Raw genomic sequence first — 19573 nt, 5'->3', positions numbered from 1 at the left:
TGTGTGTGTGTGTGTGTGTGTGTGTGTGTGTGTGTGTGTGTGTGTGTGTGTGTGTGTGTGTGTGTGTGTGTGTGTGAGAGTGAGCGGGTATGGGAAAGAAGTGAAGTGGAATATGGGACTCCAGTTTAGCATGGATTGCCAAATGGCGGGCCAAGGGCGTATGAGAGAAGGACATGATCTCTCCTAATGAATGTGCAGCTATGGTGTAATAAGCAATGCCAAGAGACTAGCGCTACCCCAAATAACGCTAATTGAGCACACAGATTAGAGATCCCCTGTTCAGATTCACAACTGAGTAACATAGGTGATCGTTTCTTAATAAACAATAAGCATAAAAATCAAGCAAGCAGAATGGATAAATTCCAGAGGTATTGTAAAACACAGTTAAAATTTAACATATAAATTCTGATAAGCAGCATTAGGAACCACACCATCTTAGAAGTATCAGCACATTAAAACCAAAATCTGCAACTGGCTAGAGTCCATGTCGTGTTGTTGAATCCCGTGTCCTTTTTTGGGTTAAGAGATAGTGTGCACGATTTGTGCTGAGGCTTTTCCATGGTATTCTTAATGTCCTTGGGATAAAACATGGCATTTTTGTTAACTTGGATGTAAGAAAATCAGTAGAGTACAGATTTTCACTCAGTTACACAATTAGACTCAAATAACCAACAGATGTATAAAGAGGCGTTTGGCCTGTAGTTAACTCAGTCTACAAGTTGGTATGATGTGGTGACTGTAATATTTTTAAGACAGTAAAAGTACAAATCAACGTAAAGATCACAGTAAAAATGAATTAACCAGCCCTCGGTGTTGTTGCAGGGGACAATGCTTTCGCTTTATCTTCCTAAGATCTGGCTGCGGACAATAAACAAGGAAAAATAAAACAGAACTAGGGTAAATAAAATCAAATAGCCTGTGCCGTGGAAATGGCAGGCTTATTTGAAATTGAAGCAAATGGTAATGAGATCGTAGTATCTACATGTTAGAGAATTGGCGGGCTATTAACTGAAGCTGAACAAAATATGTAAAAAAAATGCCCCCATCTTTATGATTAATTTTGAAAGGTTTTAAAATAAGATTAAACAAGACAGTAAAAAATATAAAGACATCAAAAAAATTGAGAAATTAAAAAACATTGAAACATATTGAGGACGTTGATAAACGTTGAAACAGTGTAATATTAGTGGTAGCTTGAGGTCCGAGACTTTCAAAGTTAGCCAGAGCTTAAAGGCAAAAAACGTAATGAATATTCAATAAACAGTAATAAAAAAATCATAAAAAATTAATAATAACAATAATAATAATAATAATGAAAATAACAATAGTGGGCAACAGTCAGTGTTCCTTCACGATGATAGCAACATGGGGATAGTTAAAGTGGTTGGTGCAAGAGAGACTTTACCCAAGAACGCTTACGAACTGCACACACACAATATCTGTACAAAATGTAACTGAATGTGAATATGATTTCTATGTATGTTAATAAACTTTACAGATATAAGACTATGAAACCTGAATGTAACAAACATGTTAACTAATACAGCGCTCATCTGCCCTGCTTTTGTACAAAATAAAATACGTATCTCAAACCTAGATGGGACTTATTCGATCTTATTATTTTATATTCACGAAAGTTGCTTGATATTGATTGTAGTTTTACAGTAGTCTTGTTTTAATTTTTAATCTGAAAAGGATTTTGACTCTGGTTAAACAACATTGCTGGGTTACCAAGTATTGCAGATCTTTCCCAATTACAGTTCTGTTTGTGGGAAACACATAGATGTCTTGAATACTGCTCCAGTTCCCTTTGTTCTGAGTACCTTGCACGAATCTTTGATTATGGACTATGTTTTTCTTCAATCAGAGTTCACATGGCTGATATTTCCAAAGCATGCCACAGTGCAGGTTCTTGCTCTAAAGGTTTTCTAGGACTCTGTGAAGCATTTAAAAAAGTATATTTCTATTAATCCCTCCAATCAGGGATCTGTTTCCTCATCTGGACCTTTACATTTTGTTGAAAAATATGATTCTTTCCCTTTTCAAACCAACAGTTTCTGTTGAATTAAAGCTTTTGACTTCTCTTCCTGGCCATTACTTCAGCAAACAGAATTTGGGAAATGCAGACAATCTTGTTAGAATCTCTGGGACCTAATTCATCTTTTATGTCTCAGATAGCAACCAGATCAAGTCTCTATCAAATTATACATTTTTCTCTGCCTTCTTTTTGTTCACTTATTCCACCTAGGGAGAATGTGGCCACGGCGGTGCAACGGTTAGTGTTGCTGCCTCACAGCAAGAGGTTCTCCGGTTCGATCCTCGGCTAGGGTGCCTTCTGTGCGGAGTCTACATGTTCTCCCTGTGGTCGCATGAGTTTCCTCTGGGTGCTCCGTTTTCCTCCCACATCCCAAAGACGTGCTGTAGGTGGATTGGACACACTAAATTGGCCCTAGGTGTGAGTCCGTGTGTGTACCTTCTGTGGAAGGTTGGGCGCCGGGCTGGCAACTCGACACAGTAAAACTCCACTGCCAATCATGAGCAGACAGTGATCCGCTGTGGTGACCCCTATCCAGGAAATGCTGAAAGAAGAAGATTCCACCTGCTTTGTTGTATAGATGTTGCTATGCAATTAATATGCTGCTCTGACAGGACAAAATATATCAGAAAATTCCCTCACCTCTTCATTTCATCCTTCAATAAGAAGCTCGGTTTCAAAGAATCTAATGTCATGTTAACCAAATGAATCAATGACTGCATTAAATTCTGCTATTCCAGTTAAAACAGAACTCTCATTTGGCACCTAAAACATATGCTAGTAAAATGATTGCTACTTCACATGTATTCCTCCACAGTGCAACCTCTGCTTGTCTGTCCAGGAATACTTTCACAAAACACAATAGTCTGGATATAATATCCAGGCCATTGCCTTTCTTTGGGGTTATGGCAATCAGGAATTTTTTTAAGGAAAACTGCCTAGGAGGATTAGCTTGGGACTTTGTTTTGCTGTTACCATGGATTGACCTTCTCATGTTAGTCTCAAATGTTATACTTAGTATAACAACAGGTTTGTATTATTATGTCCATGCTTGATAACATCCCCCCCTCCCTCCTTTCCACTGCTTCTCTTAGTTATGTCTGGAAACTAAAGTATATGTTTATAGTTTTGTGTGGCATTGTGTACATCTGGGCATGGTTGTCACAGTACATTGGAATGAAAGGCAGAAGCAAAGAAGTCTGGGAAACTTTTATGAGACGAGTTGTTCTAGAAAACCTACCATCATCAATCGTGCTATGCCTAATAGTGAACTTGACTTACAGTGGCAACATGAATGAGAATACAGCTGGTGATACAGGGGATATGCAAAAAAATAAATAAATAAAAAAAACATCACAGGGGCAGTAATGGTAGATACAGTCAATCCATTCATATCATAACATATGAGATTTCCATTGCAGAGGGCATGAAATGTGAAATAAAATAACAATAATGCATGACAGCAGGGTGAGAATTTAAAGGATTTACTCTTGACAAAGTAGGTGTCATCCCACACTCAAAATATAGGGTATTAAATGCTGTAGTTATGAGGAAGTAAATTCTACAACAATCCATGCCCCTCTGCAAGGATTGCTTGTTATACCATTGCTATTTTTTGTTTTAATTTTGTACTTTTAAAGTTTCCTGACTAATCCCATGAGCAGCCTGTACTGTAAGGAAATCAAACCAATCCTCCAGTCCTAATTAGGTAAATAAATCCATTTAGAGCATAGCTAGTGACTTTCAGGTACCTTGTAGCATTTTCCTTATTTAGAAGCCTGATACCATAATAGTGGTAAAAGAATGTTTTAGGTAACATATAATTTTCAAGTGTTAGTAGCATATTGCCTTGTCTTGCAGGTATCCTCTATTTGCTGACATTCATTTGTTTTTAAGTGTTGCTTTTTGTAATATTTTGGTGCTAGGTGGAAAATCTTCCTCTGCATATGAATCAGGTACAATATTGGGCAAAGCAGTACAATTATGTCTAAACTCAAACTTGGCTCTATCTACTGTAAATAGCTGTCAGTTAAGGATCACATCCACAATCTATTTTTTTTTAATATTTTGAAATGCAAACACCTACGTTTTCTGGTTGCAGTTTAAGGTTAGATTAATGTGTTTGTTGCCACTGTTCCCTTTAGCCTGGAATTAAACCTTGGTGCCTGTTGTGGAGTTGAAAACAGGGCAAATTGGAAAACTCATCCTTTGCCTTTTTTAGATATACCATGCATACCCTTTCGTAAAATGGTACTGTGAATAGAGTTAACTCTGCATAATTGGGACACATTGAGTTGGCTGGACAAGTTTTAACAGTGGTGTTTTTTTAAGGAAAAATTGTGTCCAGCTCATATTTCATTTCTGAACATTTAAAATAGAATTAAATGATGTTATAGTCTTAACTGAAATCTTCAATGTCAAATCAAGTCTTCAGATTTCACTTAATTATGTACATTTACTCACTCTGTGGTATAGTGAGCAGTTCACTAGGCCTCAGTGACAAACAGTATAACCCAGAAAAAAAATATTGTTTTTCAATGACTAGTAATCATATTGCCTGACAAAATTCTTAAGTGCTTGCTTTATTTCATCATCGTCCACATCATCTATATTTTATAAACCTTTGGGCATCCATAAAATCAGAATTATCTTTCTTATAAAATACCCATGTAATGTGCTGTTAATAAAGTTGCTGTAAAACGGTCCTTTCTTATATCACCATATAAAATAATGATGTTCGAGGGTGCCAGGCACAGTGCTTGGAATCAGTGTCAGGTTCTGTTGTATTGAACATTCGATACTTGATTTAAGAGGTATGGAGTCATGCTAGTTAATACTGTAACCTCATTGCTCCAGGGTTTAGGTCTGATACTGACTTCCAGATTGCATAGTCACTCTGTTTGCACAGGTTTCCACTGTTTAATCTGGTTTATTATTTAATTTACACTTGGCCTTTTGAAAAATGCCTTCAAGAATCAGCTCACTTAGGCAGTCACCAGATAAATAAACTAATTTTATATATATACACAATATAAACATGCACACGGAGTACATTTTGTAGCAGTGCTTGCACAGTGAAATTTACTTCCCACTCTTCATGCTTTCAGATCCTGGGTATGTAGCCCCATTTTATTCATTGCTATATCATAGCAGAATGATATCAGTCGTGATAATTTGTTATTCTGATCACAGGAATAAAATTGTGCTGTACATGAACTTAGCTTGTGGTGAGTTTGCTTCTAAATCATTGAGTTTCGCTGTTCCATTCATCCATCCACAACCTCTTTTTCCCATTTTTATATATGTGGTTGGGGTGTCACTCTAACGCTGACAATCATCTAGAGCCAAGGCTGAGACCACTGGGTGGCTTAATTTTGTAAGTTGTTTTACTGAAATCATACCAGACAAAGCTTACATCCAACCCTCAGAACAATGTCTTGATGGCACATTTCCTGATCTAATATATTTTGCTACTTAGTTTTCCTTCTAAACTTTTACTAAAAAAATAGAAAGAAAAAATAACACTTGTTCCTCATTCTTGTAATCCAAAACCAATCCAAAAGCTTGTCATAAGAAGAAACTGGATGGAAACAACTGAATAAACCAACGATAAACATTTTTAATATAAAATCAAAGTAGCAATATCTTTCTTCTCCAAAACTGTCATACATGGACATGAGACTTCATCATGCTGTTGACTTATTCGTTTGCTTCCATTTTGTTTCTTCCTGTGACAACTTTTTCCTTTTTGATACTCTCAAATTTCTATTTAAAATAAGCATGATTCTATAGCAAGCGTGCTGACTTGGGTAGCAAACTTTTAAATTAAAATAAATAAATAAATATAAATATCTGTGAATTACATTGTATTCTGTATTCCTTAACTTTACCAATATTCTTCAGATATGCTTTAAAAATGGAATATAACAATTCTAATAGTTGTACAAAATATACCATTACTACTCATCAGTTTTGGTGCTTGCTTACTGGTCTCACTTTGCGTTGATAACATTTTCAATCTTAGTCAGGAGATCAGTCAATCAGTCACTTATTAGGAGTAGCGACATAAGGGGAATGCTTTCACCTGAATATGCCACAAGGGGGAGGGTGCTCCTTAAACCCAAATTTGAACTTCTTTTTCTTGAAAGTCTTCACATGAGACTTTGAAAGAAGCACAGCAGTGTGTCGAATCCTGGAACACAAACTTTAATGAACATAAGCGCTTTCTTCAGGTGCAAAAACAAACTTCTTCAGAAGTTTGGTTCTTGTACCTGATGAAAGCGTTTATTTTCATTAAAGTTTGTGTCCTGGGATTCTGCACACTGATGTGCTTCTTTTGTTTTATAAGTTTTGGTTGCTGATTTTTCTCATTCCAAACTTTGAAAGAAGTAACTGTGAAATTAAAAAAAAAAGCAAAGCTACTCCCCTCACATTCTAGACAACATTTCTAATTTCACAAAACATTTTTCTTAATGTAAATTGTATCTTTATTTAATAGGAACTTTTTTTGTCATAATTATCATTCAAAACCATATACATGCCTCGGCTGTCTTCTCAATGGCCATGTGTACGATTTAAATATTTCTATGTATTTTAGTTATAAATTTGCTAAAAATGTTTTGAAGTAGTTTGTAAAGTGAATGTGCAAATTTAATATTATTTTTGTTGCATAGAATTAATCATAAAGGGAAAAATGTTCCAAGAAAAGCTGGATTTATTGGAAAGCATTATTTTCTTTACCAAGTAAATGGAGGTTCAGGAGGTATACATTTGATGTTGTAAACCTCATAGCAGTGAGATAAAATGGTTTTGTATCCACTCCACATGAAAGATGCTGAGTTTCTTCACAGGTTTGATATTACACTGCAAATAGTAGCAGTTTTGCAAAAGATAGGATGACAATTAGTGAGAACTGGAACTGCTAAAACTATGTAAATTATTATTATTATTATTATTATTATTATTATTATTATTATTATTAATAATTACTTAATTAATTAATTAATTAATTTTGTTTTATTTTTTTTACAGAAGTTGCAAGATAAGGACAGACCATTGTGTGCATTATGTAGATGTCTGAAAATGCTTCCGCAACATCCTCCATTCCCAGATCATGGACAGAGGGGGGCACTTTCCACAGTGGATCTCTGTCTTTTGGTGCTAAAATGATCTTTTTTTCACTGCCTGGAACAAAAGCCCATCTCACTGGAGTGCAAACCATATCAGACATAAATATTTCATTCAGGACTTCTAATCCTTTGGTAGAAGCATATGTATCTCAGCACATTCCTAATATATGGTTGCTTTTTCTGCACAATCTGCAAATCCAGCCCCAATACTGCACTGCTAATGGAAGCACAAAGAACAATGCAATGTAGAATATTTTGGAGTTAAATTAAGCAAAGTGTTTCAATTCCCCTGAAACTTTCTTGGGAGAGAAGTACCATGTGCATTCAGCTCTGTACCTAACTCTGGTGTGAATAACTGTGAAATTTTAATTTTGTTTTGTGCAACCAGCAAGTAGAATCTTGCTTATATTGTAAGTTCTCTGTAAGTAGCATACTGTAGTAGTTATAGGAAAGCAGCTGTTTAGCTCACCCATGGCTAACCTCCTGACTAGATGTGTATCCATCTTCCTGGTATGAAAGCAGGCAGTGTGAATGTTTCCAGACTATCTGAGAACAATGAAGTCTTAAATAATTTAGTTGCCTTTTGACAACTGTAGAAAACAGCAATCAGAACAACATTTTATAGGACTGGTACAATTCTAAAAGATTGCTTAAATCTAATGTCTCCAATTTATATATCATTGTTAGTAATATAGGGAATCTTAAATAAAACTTTCTTCTTAATACCATTAAAAAGGGTGTTGACTGCTTAAGATGCAGTCAGATGATCTTTTTATTCGTAAATTCCGAAGACCATATGTAAGGCCTGCTCTGACACCTAGTATGTTTGAACCTAGAGGTACCAGACAGGGAGGGGAACAGGCAGGACTTAACATCCACAGTCACATGGTACAGCAGTGGACTCCCAAGAAAGACTGCAATGATGAAGTTTTTTCAAAAGTAGGAGGCCGAGACATTTCCTACAATAGGGGAATGTCTGTACCTGTTGACTGTGACCGTGCCTCACCAAAGTCTGTTCTGCGAAGTTCTGGGAGAAGTTACTTCATGCAGAGGAGTAATAGTGATGTCACCATTGGGGAGGTAGAAGTGGATGGGACTGCTTCTTCATCTCTAGGGACCAACAGGGAGTTTGGTAGCCTTTCTTCTATTGAAAAGCCTCCATGTAGTCCTAGGAGCCGAACCCTCAGTAATGAGGAAACAAGGACAACAAGCCCAGCTGCCTTAAGGTTTAAGGACCCATTTCTTCTTCTAGGGCTTCCAGCTGAGGCACAAGACACAACCAGTGAGGTTCAGGAGCTTCCACCTGAAAGTCCTTCTGAAAAAACTCCAAAAGTACGAACAAAAATGGAAAAAATAGAAAATTTAGCTGTGAAAAAGTTGAAGACACAGGAAAGTGATCAAGATTTAGCACAATATTCTGTAACTCCAGATACTGTTGGCAGAAATTGGGTTAAGATTTTTGCCCATTATGACGTTCAGAGCATCTTGTTTAATTTGCATGAAGTGGAATCAAACAGAAACAGTATTGGAAAGCTAAAGAATATTGCAACTGGGGCATCTGCTGCATCACAAAATCGATCTCACTCTCCTAGCTTTGGGAGCTCAGACTCTCCCGTGGGAAGTACTGAGGACCTTCATGCCAAGGAAAACATGGTTTTGGATGAGGGAGATGGAAAGGACAATGAGCTGGTTCTAAGCTGCCATCACTTCAGGAATGAGATCGGTGGAGAGAAGGAGAGATGCCTGTCTCAGTTTGAATCTGTGAATGACCCTGAGATGAATTCATTTGAGCCTGGGCTGGTGTGCCAGTGCCCAAATGCTGCCATTTCAGTTTTGGAAGCACCGCGGGAGAGTCAGATAGAGAAACATGGCAAAGCAAATTATTTTATTGAATATGCTGACCTGGGAGCCACTTACTATCAAAAGTATCTCTACAAGAAAGGTAAGTGCCTGTTTTTTACAGGTAATTGCTTGATAAAGCAAACATATATGTAAAGTTGAAAAGGTTGTTTTATAAGCATGTTTTCAGTACCATCACAGATGTCTACAAGGCTGTTAATATTGTACAAATAAGTTGAATGCACAACATACAGGTTAACATTAAACACTGTTGCTGGTTTGGATAATACTGTACTACCTTTTCATTGTCTTAAGACTGTTTTGCTCAGCATATTTATACACTAACAAGGGGAAGTTCATTAAATGCCTTTTGTTTTACTTATTTTAGTTCTATTTTTTTTTTTTTTTTGAAAATGCATGCACTTGAATTGTGTGAGCAGTGGGTTTTTCACTTTTCTCTACTGTTGTTTGACAATAGAGTTGATATAAGAGTTAGGGGTGCAGACAACACCCAATATGGGGGATGAGGGGGCTGGCTCTCTGCAAAATATGTTTTTGTATTTTAGGCACTTTCAGATTACACTTGTTAATGTAGAACAATTGTTGAAGTAGTTTTTAGATGATTCAGTCAACCATAAGAAAAGATGCTGTTTGTCAGTCTATTGTATTATTAAGCTCCAGACTTAGTGAATATAGTGAATATAAACAGTTGTATTCTAGCTTGTTCTTCTGCAACACAAATTTTGTAGTTCTTAAAATGTTATTCCATACGCTCATGTTGTGAAGTTGTTTTTACTTTATCCTGTTTATTGTCCATTACTAAAGTGTTTATTAGTACCAGGACCTTTACTTAAAAATATCATCTATTTTGCATGCCTGGCCCAAGCACCCAGGTTGATAGCAACCTGACTTTTGACCACCATGTTGCTTTTATTGTATGCAAAGCTTTCTACTGGGCTCACCTCATAAGTAAGGGTATCTCATCCAGGGACAAGGAGGTCATAAGATCCCTGTATCCTTCCCTTATAAGGCCCATAATTGAGTACAGTGCTCCGTTCGACATGTACCCTGCAAAGCACATGCAGCAGCTGGAGAGACCACAGATGTTCCTCATCAGGAGAATCCAATCAAAAAGTTACCATACACAGATAGATTGAAAGCTCTATCCCTCTACTCAGTTTCATACAGATGTCTCAGAGGTGACCTCTGTCTGGCATACAAGGCAATCTCGGACCCCGCCTTGATGGGACCGCTGCATATCTGCAAGTCGAGCTCCACTCGAATAACCTGCACGAGCAGCCTCAACCTGGTCTGCGACATCAATAGGAATTGTTGGCGGGACAGATTTGTGTCTCAGAGACTCCCTCATCTGTGGAATAAACTCCCTCTCTACATCAAGCAGAGTACCTCCTTACCCCTTTTTAAGCACAACCTGAATAACTGGATGGGGAACAGAAAATACATACCTGGGATTCCACCAGTGTCCCTGCTGGACAGGAGTATCGAGTGCTGACTTGTCTAAGCTTGAGCTAAACTCTTGGGTAGGCTTATAAGAGACTCAGGGCCAGTAGCCTAGTAACTTCCTATGAGCCTATGAGGTGCATAGCATTTTGTTGGACTTGAATGATGTTATCAAGAAACTTCTTGAGGTATTGAATATGTATATTTGTTTTAACTAGTGAGTCTTTTTGACATAATACATTGCTCAAAAATTCCACATGGCACATTTATTCTATTTCATTAATTCTGAGGACAGTGCATGTCTTTTTTAGTGACAGTGCAGTTACTAACAAAGAAAAGACTTAAAACATAGGTTAAAAGAACTGAAGTATACAAAAAGATCTGCATCACATACCATAATAGACGTGGTAGAACAAATATATGAACTTTAAAGCACTACCACAACACAGAAAAGCCCAGCACCATGTACAGCTATATTAAGGAAAGGAAAACAAAAAGTAATGAGTGGGCATTTCAGAGGAGCAGATTAAAGTGAAATTGTAAAGTCTGACATAAATTAAACCAATCTAAATCAAAGCTGTGATGCCTGAATTGGGCACTCTGCCAAAAGTCATTTATATAAATGCACACAGGACAGTACAACATAGAATATTTTATATAAACAGCTCTGGCCAGAGTGCAAATCAACATCATTAACCTAAGTCCATTAATCATCTTTTTGAAGGATTAAACCTGTTAAATGACAGTCTGTGGTCCAATGTTCTGATCATTTATTTACAGAAATTACCAAATAGTCTATTTACACAAATAATCAAAGTGTTTTGAACATTTGCATATATTCTCAATTATTTGAGCTTATTCTGACTCTGACTCAAAGGTTAATGGCATTTAACTAAATGTTTCATATTCTTTGATTAAAGACATATTCTAGATGCTGTGTACATTTATATAAATGTTTGAATTGTTATGAGCATATATGGATAATTACCCCTGTTGTTCTTAGAATACGAAAAAATGTTTCAGATACTTTCAGGATTTGTAGTAAAATGTTCAGTTCATGCATTTAATCATATATTTGAAATACTCTGATGATTAATTTTAATATTCCCAGTATTCTGAGCATTTAAATGAGTGCTACAAGTCCTCCAAATGCTGTGATTATACAGACACATGCTAGGAAATGATCTAATGCTGGGATTCATAAGCCCCTTGAGGTTGAACAAATGCCCTTTCTCTTGGATTATACCACATCAGGGTGTCTGTATATGTCATTCCAGACCAGGAAAGCCACCCTTCACATACCACCTGGCTTATACTGAGCCCAGCAGTGCCACAGTAATGACAGGTATATATAATTATAGGGGATAGGACTGCCGTGCATTTCAAGAAACCACTGCTTTTGGCAGAGTGTCCATCCCATCATTCACAGTGCAGACTGAAAAAAATTAAATACATTGAGCGTGCGGGAAGCAGTGACCCCCTTCCAAATGCAGAAATGACAGGAACTTCCCAACTTGCGCACACTTTGCCAAAGTTATTTAACACCCTAGTCTAATGCAGCGGCGTCTGATGCATGCCTTTCTCATACTGACAGGCATGTCAAAGTGCTTGATGTTAAGCTCCTACCCATTTAATAAACTAGCCACAAATCTGAGTGGATTTGATAAGGGCTTTTTTTCCTGCACAAAGGCTGAGAGCCCCCCAAACTGATTGTATTAAACAGAAGGTACACAACCCCCTACAAAGAAGGCATAGAAGGTAGAGTTCCTGACAGAATAATAATTTTATTAAAGAGTTTTCTAACTATGTTTGTCTGAGATTTTGAGTAGTTTGTCTGTTGTAGAAACTTTTAATTGACCCTATGATCTAGTTGTGGTATGCATGTGCTCATGAGGTGCATACCTTTTCGTTGTGAGACTCACACCTTGTCAGTATCGCAGTGGGTAAACAAGTATTATTCCATCAATACTGGATCCCACTCCCCTACATGGCACCCAGTCCTGTCGCTTCCATGGGCCACTGGCTTTGTAGACAAGCAGGCTTAAGTCGATCTTCAAAAACACTGATGGCCTAGATTCAGTTATCCTAACTTAACACAGCTGGTTATTAATGGCAGATGTGTGCCACAGTCTAACCATTTCCACATATTAAAAATGTTCTGGGCATTTGTACAAATCATTCTGATATTTATAATCCTTACTTTGATAAATGTTGCAGATAGCCATCTGCTTTAGGCACATGCTACAAATGGTCTAAGCAATTGGAAAAATTTATTAAATGTAATAAGAATTTGCATAAGTGCTCTAAGAACGTGCACAAATACTCTCAATATTCAGGCAAATGCTTTGAATAAGCTTAATAATTTTCTTAATTAAATTCTTCAAATTGTATAGGGCAGAATTCCTGAATCCTTTGTACCTGTTCCATTTCACATTATTTCATTTATTTTTTTATTTTATTTTAATTTAGGTAAGCCTACTGGGTAAATGAGTCCCTTTTCACCTATGAGCTAATAAAGAAAATTAGAAAAATGAGCATTCATATGCACGTACAGCAAGAAGTAATAAATGCACAGATATGTTTGCTACAAAATGCTGCACAAGATTTTGCCATACAGCATAACTGTATAGACAAACCCAGAATAATAACTTCAATTACAATGTAATAAAGCAAGACAAGTTGAATAACATCCGGTACTAGGAACTACACTGAAATAAATCCCTCAAATGTTTAAATGTCTGTCCTTGAAATAATACAGAGGCGTTTGCTACTTTATATTATATTATATTATATAGCATTACATTTAAAAGAAAAGCAATGACAGTTTGTTGTATGCCCTTTAAATACATACCTGACAATTCATAACACCTTGTAACACAGGTGGCTGCCCCGTTTGCCCCAACCTCTAACACCCTGGACTAGGGGTGGCGGCCCCTTTTGCCCCACCCTCGCCATGCTTCTAGTTGTTTTCAGCACTACTCTAATCTTTATGGTAGTTTCCTCTGTCCAGCTGTTTTTCTTGGAGGATTTTTTTTCCTAGTTGTAATAGGCACATTTCTTTAGTTGGTGTGATAATGTTGTTTCAAATGAAACTTAAATTTTTCTAAGGTGTTAAAGATCCTGGCACCAGAAGGCAGATATATTTTAAGTCTTGTGGGGTATAACAGATGTGCTTTCATCTTATTTGCTTTAAATTAATTAAATGTCCAAATCCCCTGCTCTTCTCAAGAACCTTAGAGGGAAAAGTCACTATCAAACCTTATGGTGTTGTTATGACTCACTGTACTTGGAGACTTTGCCCATGCCATCTATAAAAGCTAGTTCCTTGTTCAGGTATGAAAGAAACTTGGATCTATGATCTGCAGCTGGATTTGCTGGCATAGGATTCCCAATGGCTCTATGAGTTCTTTCCATATAAAATATAACCCTGCCCTCTACTCCTTTCTCAAGATCTTCTATTTTGGTTAAGTAAAAATTCTGTTTACACCCCTTCTTCCATCTCTTTTCCATCTATACTAATTAGTACATTTTCCATGTCTGAGATTTGTGAGTTCTGTCTTTCAGTCATAGATTTTAATAATTTACTTTGTTTCACTGTGGTAGATCATCATCCTTTTTAATTTGAAAATTAACTGTTTTCATGGTGAGTTGTTGTAATATTGTTAAGACTTGCTGGAAGCCCTTTATCAGTGTAGATTCATCATATGGATTTTTGAAGCAGGTTAACTATTAAGGAAACATTTCTGACAGGATTTTTTTCATCAGTTCTTTCATTCTGTATTCTTTCAGTATCAATTCATAAATAAAATGCTTCAGTTGTAGACTTGTTTTCTTTCTCTTTCCTGTATGCCTAATTCCACCAGTTTTCCTGTAAATGTCATGTCTGGGAACAAGTCTTTGGTCTTGACATTTAGGTGTAAGATACCCATAGCCGGCCTTAGGCATAGACCAACTATGTTTCCAGTATTTATTTGGTGTAGGTAAACCAGGATGGGGGCACCAGGTAGTGTGGTGGGGGGTGCCCTGGAGTCCTTTTGCCTAGGGCACCAGTTGACCTAAGGCCACTCCTGAGCATACCTACCTGTACTTCCCAGCCAAGATTACTGTAAGCCAGTCATAAAAGGTAGATCAGGTTTGATGGCAGCTCCTTTTGGATGAACTCGTTGACTGCTGTCCTGGAGTTTGTTGTCCAATAGAAATGCTACTGGCTTTCATAGGTTCATAGGTTCATAGATTATTTGTAAGGCAAACACCTTAACCATCCTCTTACTAATTTCCTCTCAGGATTTTCTCCAAGACTTTCACTGATGCTGCTATTAAGATAGCAGTCTGTAATTCCTATGATTCTATCTTTTCACCTCCTTGTACAAGGGTACAATGCCTGCTGTCTTCCAGTCCTCAGTCATCAATGGCCAGTGATCTGTTGAAGATCTCCACTGGGGGCCTGTCACCATACTGGCTAGGTTTTGGAGAATTAGGGGAAGGTGACCATCTAGATATTTTGTTTTGTCCTCCTTAAGGGCAACCATTTCACTTGCAAAATCCTTCTTCTCTGTCCTTCTGTCATCCCACTGTTCTCTCCATTCTTACATGCCCCCTGCCTACCTGGCATCCTCCCTATGCATTCCTTTATGCAAACCGAAGTAAACATTTTGTTCACTAATTTTGTTTTTTCTCTATGTTCTCTGCCTTGTTTCCATCTTTGCTCAGGCCAACTAATTCTGTTGCAGTTCCTTCTTATTGTTATGTACCTGAAAGGTTCCATTTTGTTCTTGAACCCTTTTACTAACCATGTGTCAAATTTTACCTTTGTTGCTCTTCTACTAGTCCCCTTCTGCTATGCTTCCTTTTCCTCCATGCTTCCCTCCTTTCAGCCCCTTGTAGGCCCTTTATTTTGTCCTGATTATTAGCTTCATATTCCTTTCCAGCTTCACGTTTTCCTGTTTGCATTTTCCTTTCATCCTTGTCCATAGCCCCAAGTGTATATCTTTCTGACTCAGTTTCAGAGTTTGTTTTTCTCTCTCAGTTTGTTCCCAGTCTTCTAATTCATCCAGGACTTTCTCACCAGCATGGCATAATCCAGTATCCTAAAATTTCACACCGTTCTTTCCCTTATTCCCTAGTCTAAACCATTGCAGTGGGAAGATTACTGCTGGCTAACAGTGATTTGACCTGGACACTCATGACACCTTCTGCTCTGGATAGGATCCCACCCAGAATTTCATCTTTCCTGGTACAATTCTGCCCCAGTTGGCTGAACTCCTCAAGCTCTGATAACTAAACTAAGTCCTGCTCCCTCTCGACCTTGGAGCTCAGTATCTCCACATATGATCCTGGTGGATTCAGATGTACAATGAATATTACCCTCTTCTGGACCCACTTTTTTATTCTTTCTCTCTCCCAGCCTCTCAGCCTCCTCTCCTGATATGTGTGATGGCTGTCATAGTCTATCCATTCATTAATTGTCCCCCTTCTTCTACCTTAACTGCCAGAACACTTAACTAGGGTCTGAACCTGACAACACCCTCACCCCCATTCTTGTATTGGTGCTCTTCCTCCTCTCTAACCACAAATATGATACCCTCCTTTATGTTGATTGTCAAACCACCCTCATTTCTCCATTCTCTGTCATTTCTACCTAGGCAATTCCATACCCCCCTTTATCATTGGCCCATGTTTTTCTGTGATGCCTGAATTATCTACCTTTTCCTCCCATACACTGCTTGCAATTCCCGATCTTCCTACCCAGCCTTATTGCACTGCAGAGTAACCCTAGCCAGTCGCATTCTACGTAACTCCTATTTACACATCTGCTATTTTGTTTATCTCTTTTTATATTTTGTGTACTGCCTGGACACTGTTCTGTCAGTCTAACCCCCAATATTAGCATAAATGTATGACATTTGAGATACTTCCTTCCTACTCAGTACTGATCACTGCTGTCCTTTCTCTGATAAGATGGTCCCTATTCTTCCATAGAGCTGGAATCTCTGCCTGACCTATCCCCATCATTTAAGTGGACCCAGGAGCATATTCTTCATCTATTCCCACCATTAGTCATTCTAATTCCTGACCCATGGTGGTGGTGCTGTGGTAGCATTGTCGCCTCACAGTAAGATGCTGTCCGGTTCAATTCTCAGCTAGAGCGTCTTCTGTGTGGAGACATGCGTGAATGGTCATACCTTTGTTGAAGGTTGTGCATCAGGAATGGCAACTTGGCACATAAAAAATCAACTACCAATCATTAGCGGACCGGAGTTCTGCTGTTGCGACCCTTAACTGGGAAAAGCTGAAAGACACAACAAAAAAAAGTCATTCTAATTCCTAATCATGTCTTTCCTCTGGGTGCTGGTTGCTCATACAGGTGAAACTTCTGACAAAACTATATCAACCCCTCCCATGTCATCCTTCTAAAATCTACAAAATCTTCCTTACTACTACATCAGCTTTCTTCTTTGATATTTTGTTGTTCCCTTGGTGCATGAAACCTTGCATCACTTGGTAACATGCTCCAGGGATCTAAACCTCACCACAACAATAAATAGGACGTGCTGGAGGGATAGATTCCTGTCCCAGAGACTTCCCATGCTCTGGAACAAGATTCCAATCTACACTAGACAGAGCTCCACACTAACCCTCTTCAAGAGAACCTTTGATGAGTGGATGGGAAACAGAAAGTTTACCCTGGGGATCACTTCAATGGCTCTGCTGGACAGAAGCACAGGGAACTAATCTAAGGGGGCAGCGAAAGCCGAAACATTCTGGCTATGCTTATAAATGCCTTCAGACAGATAGCCTATTACCTACCTATAAATCTATGAACCTATGTTGGTCATCCCTTACTACGCAGTTTCACTGAAATATAGTCTTTCCCATATTGTTTCTTACACACTTAATCTCACTTTTTAATTTCTCCAAGACTTTTGGGTTTCTGCTACCATGACAGGGATGGACCCCATTCTTAAGTCAAAGTATGATTAAAGTTCATAAAATTAGTATTGTTTCAGTCTTTGATGTTAATCAGAAGAGCTCTTCACTGCACCTGTAATGCGACCAGAACTGACTGCTTCTTCAATTCACATGGAGTTACATGTATTGATAATATATCTAAATATGACTCTAAATTCTTTTTTATGAGGCCCATTGCTTCTACTGCTATTGGAATTGTTTGGGTACCTTTCTTCCACATTGTCCTCATTTCTGCCTGCAAATCCTGGTATTTTATGACTTTGTGTCTCTCTGTACATAAGACACTGTTCATAGGTTCATAGGTTCATAGGTAGGTACTAAGCTATCGGCTCAAGGGCCTACATAAGCCTAGCCAACAAGGTTCCCTGGTTTATGCCACCCAAAAAAGTTATTTTCCTGTGCCACTGTCGAGCAGAGACACAGAAGTGATCCCCAAGGTGTATTTCCTATTTCCCATCCACTCATCAAGATTTTTCTTGAAGAGTGCTAATGAAGAACTTTGCTTGACATACATGGATAGCCTGTTCCAGAGTATGGGAAGTCTCTGGGACAGGAATCTGTCCCTCCAGCATGTCCTGTTTATTGTGGTGACAAGGTTTATGTCCCTAGAGTGTGTAGCTTGGAGGGATTGGGATTTCTTTAGGTATAGCATGTCCAACAGCTCTGGGTTTGACATAGCTTTATATGTTAGGCAGAGATCACCTTAGAGTAGGTGATATGCTATGGAGTAAAGCTGGAGTTTTTTGAGGCGGTCAGTGTAGGGCATTTGTTTGAGGCCAGTAATCCTCTTTGTGAGGTACTTCTGTGGACTTTCCAGCTGCTGCAGATGTCTTGTGAGGTACATTACAAAAGGGGCATTGTACTCTATAATGGGTCTAATGAGTGTTGAGTAGAGGGGAACAATGACCTCTTTTTTCCTGGATGAGAACCCTTTTATGATGAGGTGTGCCACTTAGAAGGACTTCCTGACTACTGTGGCGATGTGACTATCAAAGGAGAGACTACAGTCCACCTGGGTCCCAAGGTCTCTTATCACACATTTGGTGTTAAGTAGATTGCTGCCTATGTAGTAGTTCATGGGTACAGAGTTTTTACCAAAGGGGATGACACTGCACTTTTTGGCATTGAGCTTGAGGCCATGGCTCTGACACCAGGCATCTGTCTCAGCAAGGCCCTTCTGTAGGATGTCCACATCATTTGGGGACTTGACTATGGCTCCTAGTTTGCAGTCATCTGTGAACTTCATTAGCCAGAGGCCTTCTGTGTTAGCCTGTACTTCAGAGAAGTAGATACCAAACAGGAGAGGTCCCAGGATGGAACCCTGTGGTACTCCACTTGTCTCTGCTTTGAGGTCAGATTTGGAGTCTGCAACTTTTACAGTGTGGGTTCTGTCAGTGTGCCAGTTGGCAACCCATCTTGTGACATAGGGATTTATACCTAGTTTAGTGAGTTTCGCTATAATTTCAGAATGGGGGATGGTGTCGAAAGCCTTGGCGAGGTCAAGATAGGCTGTGTGAACCACCTTACCCTCATCTACGGCTTTGGTGACTGCCTCACAGAAGTTGATCAGGTTCAGGAGGCATGATCTGCCTTTCACAAAACCAAACTGGGTGGGATCCAGAGTTTGGAGGTCACCAATGTCTTTGTTTATGAGTTCCATGATGATACGTTCCATGGCCTTGCAGACCAAGCTCGTCAGGCTAATAGGTCGATAGTTCCCAGGATCAGTGGTGGCTCCCCCTTTGTGGAGTGGGATAACTGTTGCTGTGTGCCATTCAGTGGGCACAAAGCCAGATGTGAGGCTATTATTGAACATGATGCTTAAGTGGGGAGCCAGTTCATTCTGAAGTTTGTGTAAAACGCAGCCTGGGATGTTGTCCGGTCCCATGGATGCTGTGTTTTTGGCTTTAGAGAGTGCAGCTTTTACCTGCATAGTTGTGATTACTGGGACTCTGCATTCTTTTTAGGGGGTGGGGGGGGTAAAGTTAGCACTGAACCTATCTGCCAGGATTTTGGCAATTTCAGTCGGTTCTGTAATTTTCGTGCCTTTGTGCTGTAACTCAGAGCAGATCTGGGTGTTGCCATCGAGATTCTTGAGATAGCTATAGAATGCTTTGTGGTTGTCCTTAGAATTAGTGGT

At 38.7% G+C, this 19573-nt stretch overlaps 1 protein-coding gene across 3 annotated transcripts in view; it reads left to right on the top strand.

Moving 5' to 3' along the window:
* Positions 1-19573, top strand: part of LOC122792925 (signal-induced proliferation-associated 1-like protein 2) — a 2084855-nt gene that overhangs the window by 1309888 nt on the left and 755394 nt on the right. For all 3 annotated transcript variants that reach the window (XM_044060495.1, XM_044060496.1, XM_044060497.1), the window contains one exon: positions 7067-9106. In XM_044060495.1, coding sequence (XP_043916430.1) covers positions 7918-9106 — 1189 coding nt within the window. In that variant the 5' untranslated portion in view covers positions 7067-7917. The remainder of the gene's footprint in view (positions 1-7066; positions 9107-19573) is intronic.

The sequence above is a fragment of the Protopterus annectens genome, chromosome 2.part0 (genome assembly GCF_019279795.1).
Source record: "Protopterus annectens isolate FY-2018-M chromosome 2.part0, PAN1.0, whole genome shotgun sequence".
NCBI lineage: Eukaryota > Metazoa > Chordata > Ceratodontiformes > Protopteridae > Protopterus > Protopterus annectens.
The sequence above is the reverse complement of the archived record's forward strand: the minus strand, read 5'-3'. Positions and strand labels throughout refer to the sequence as shown.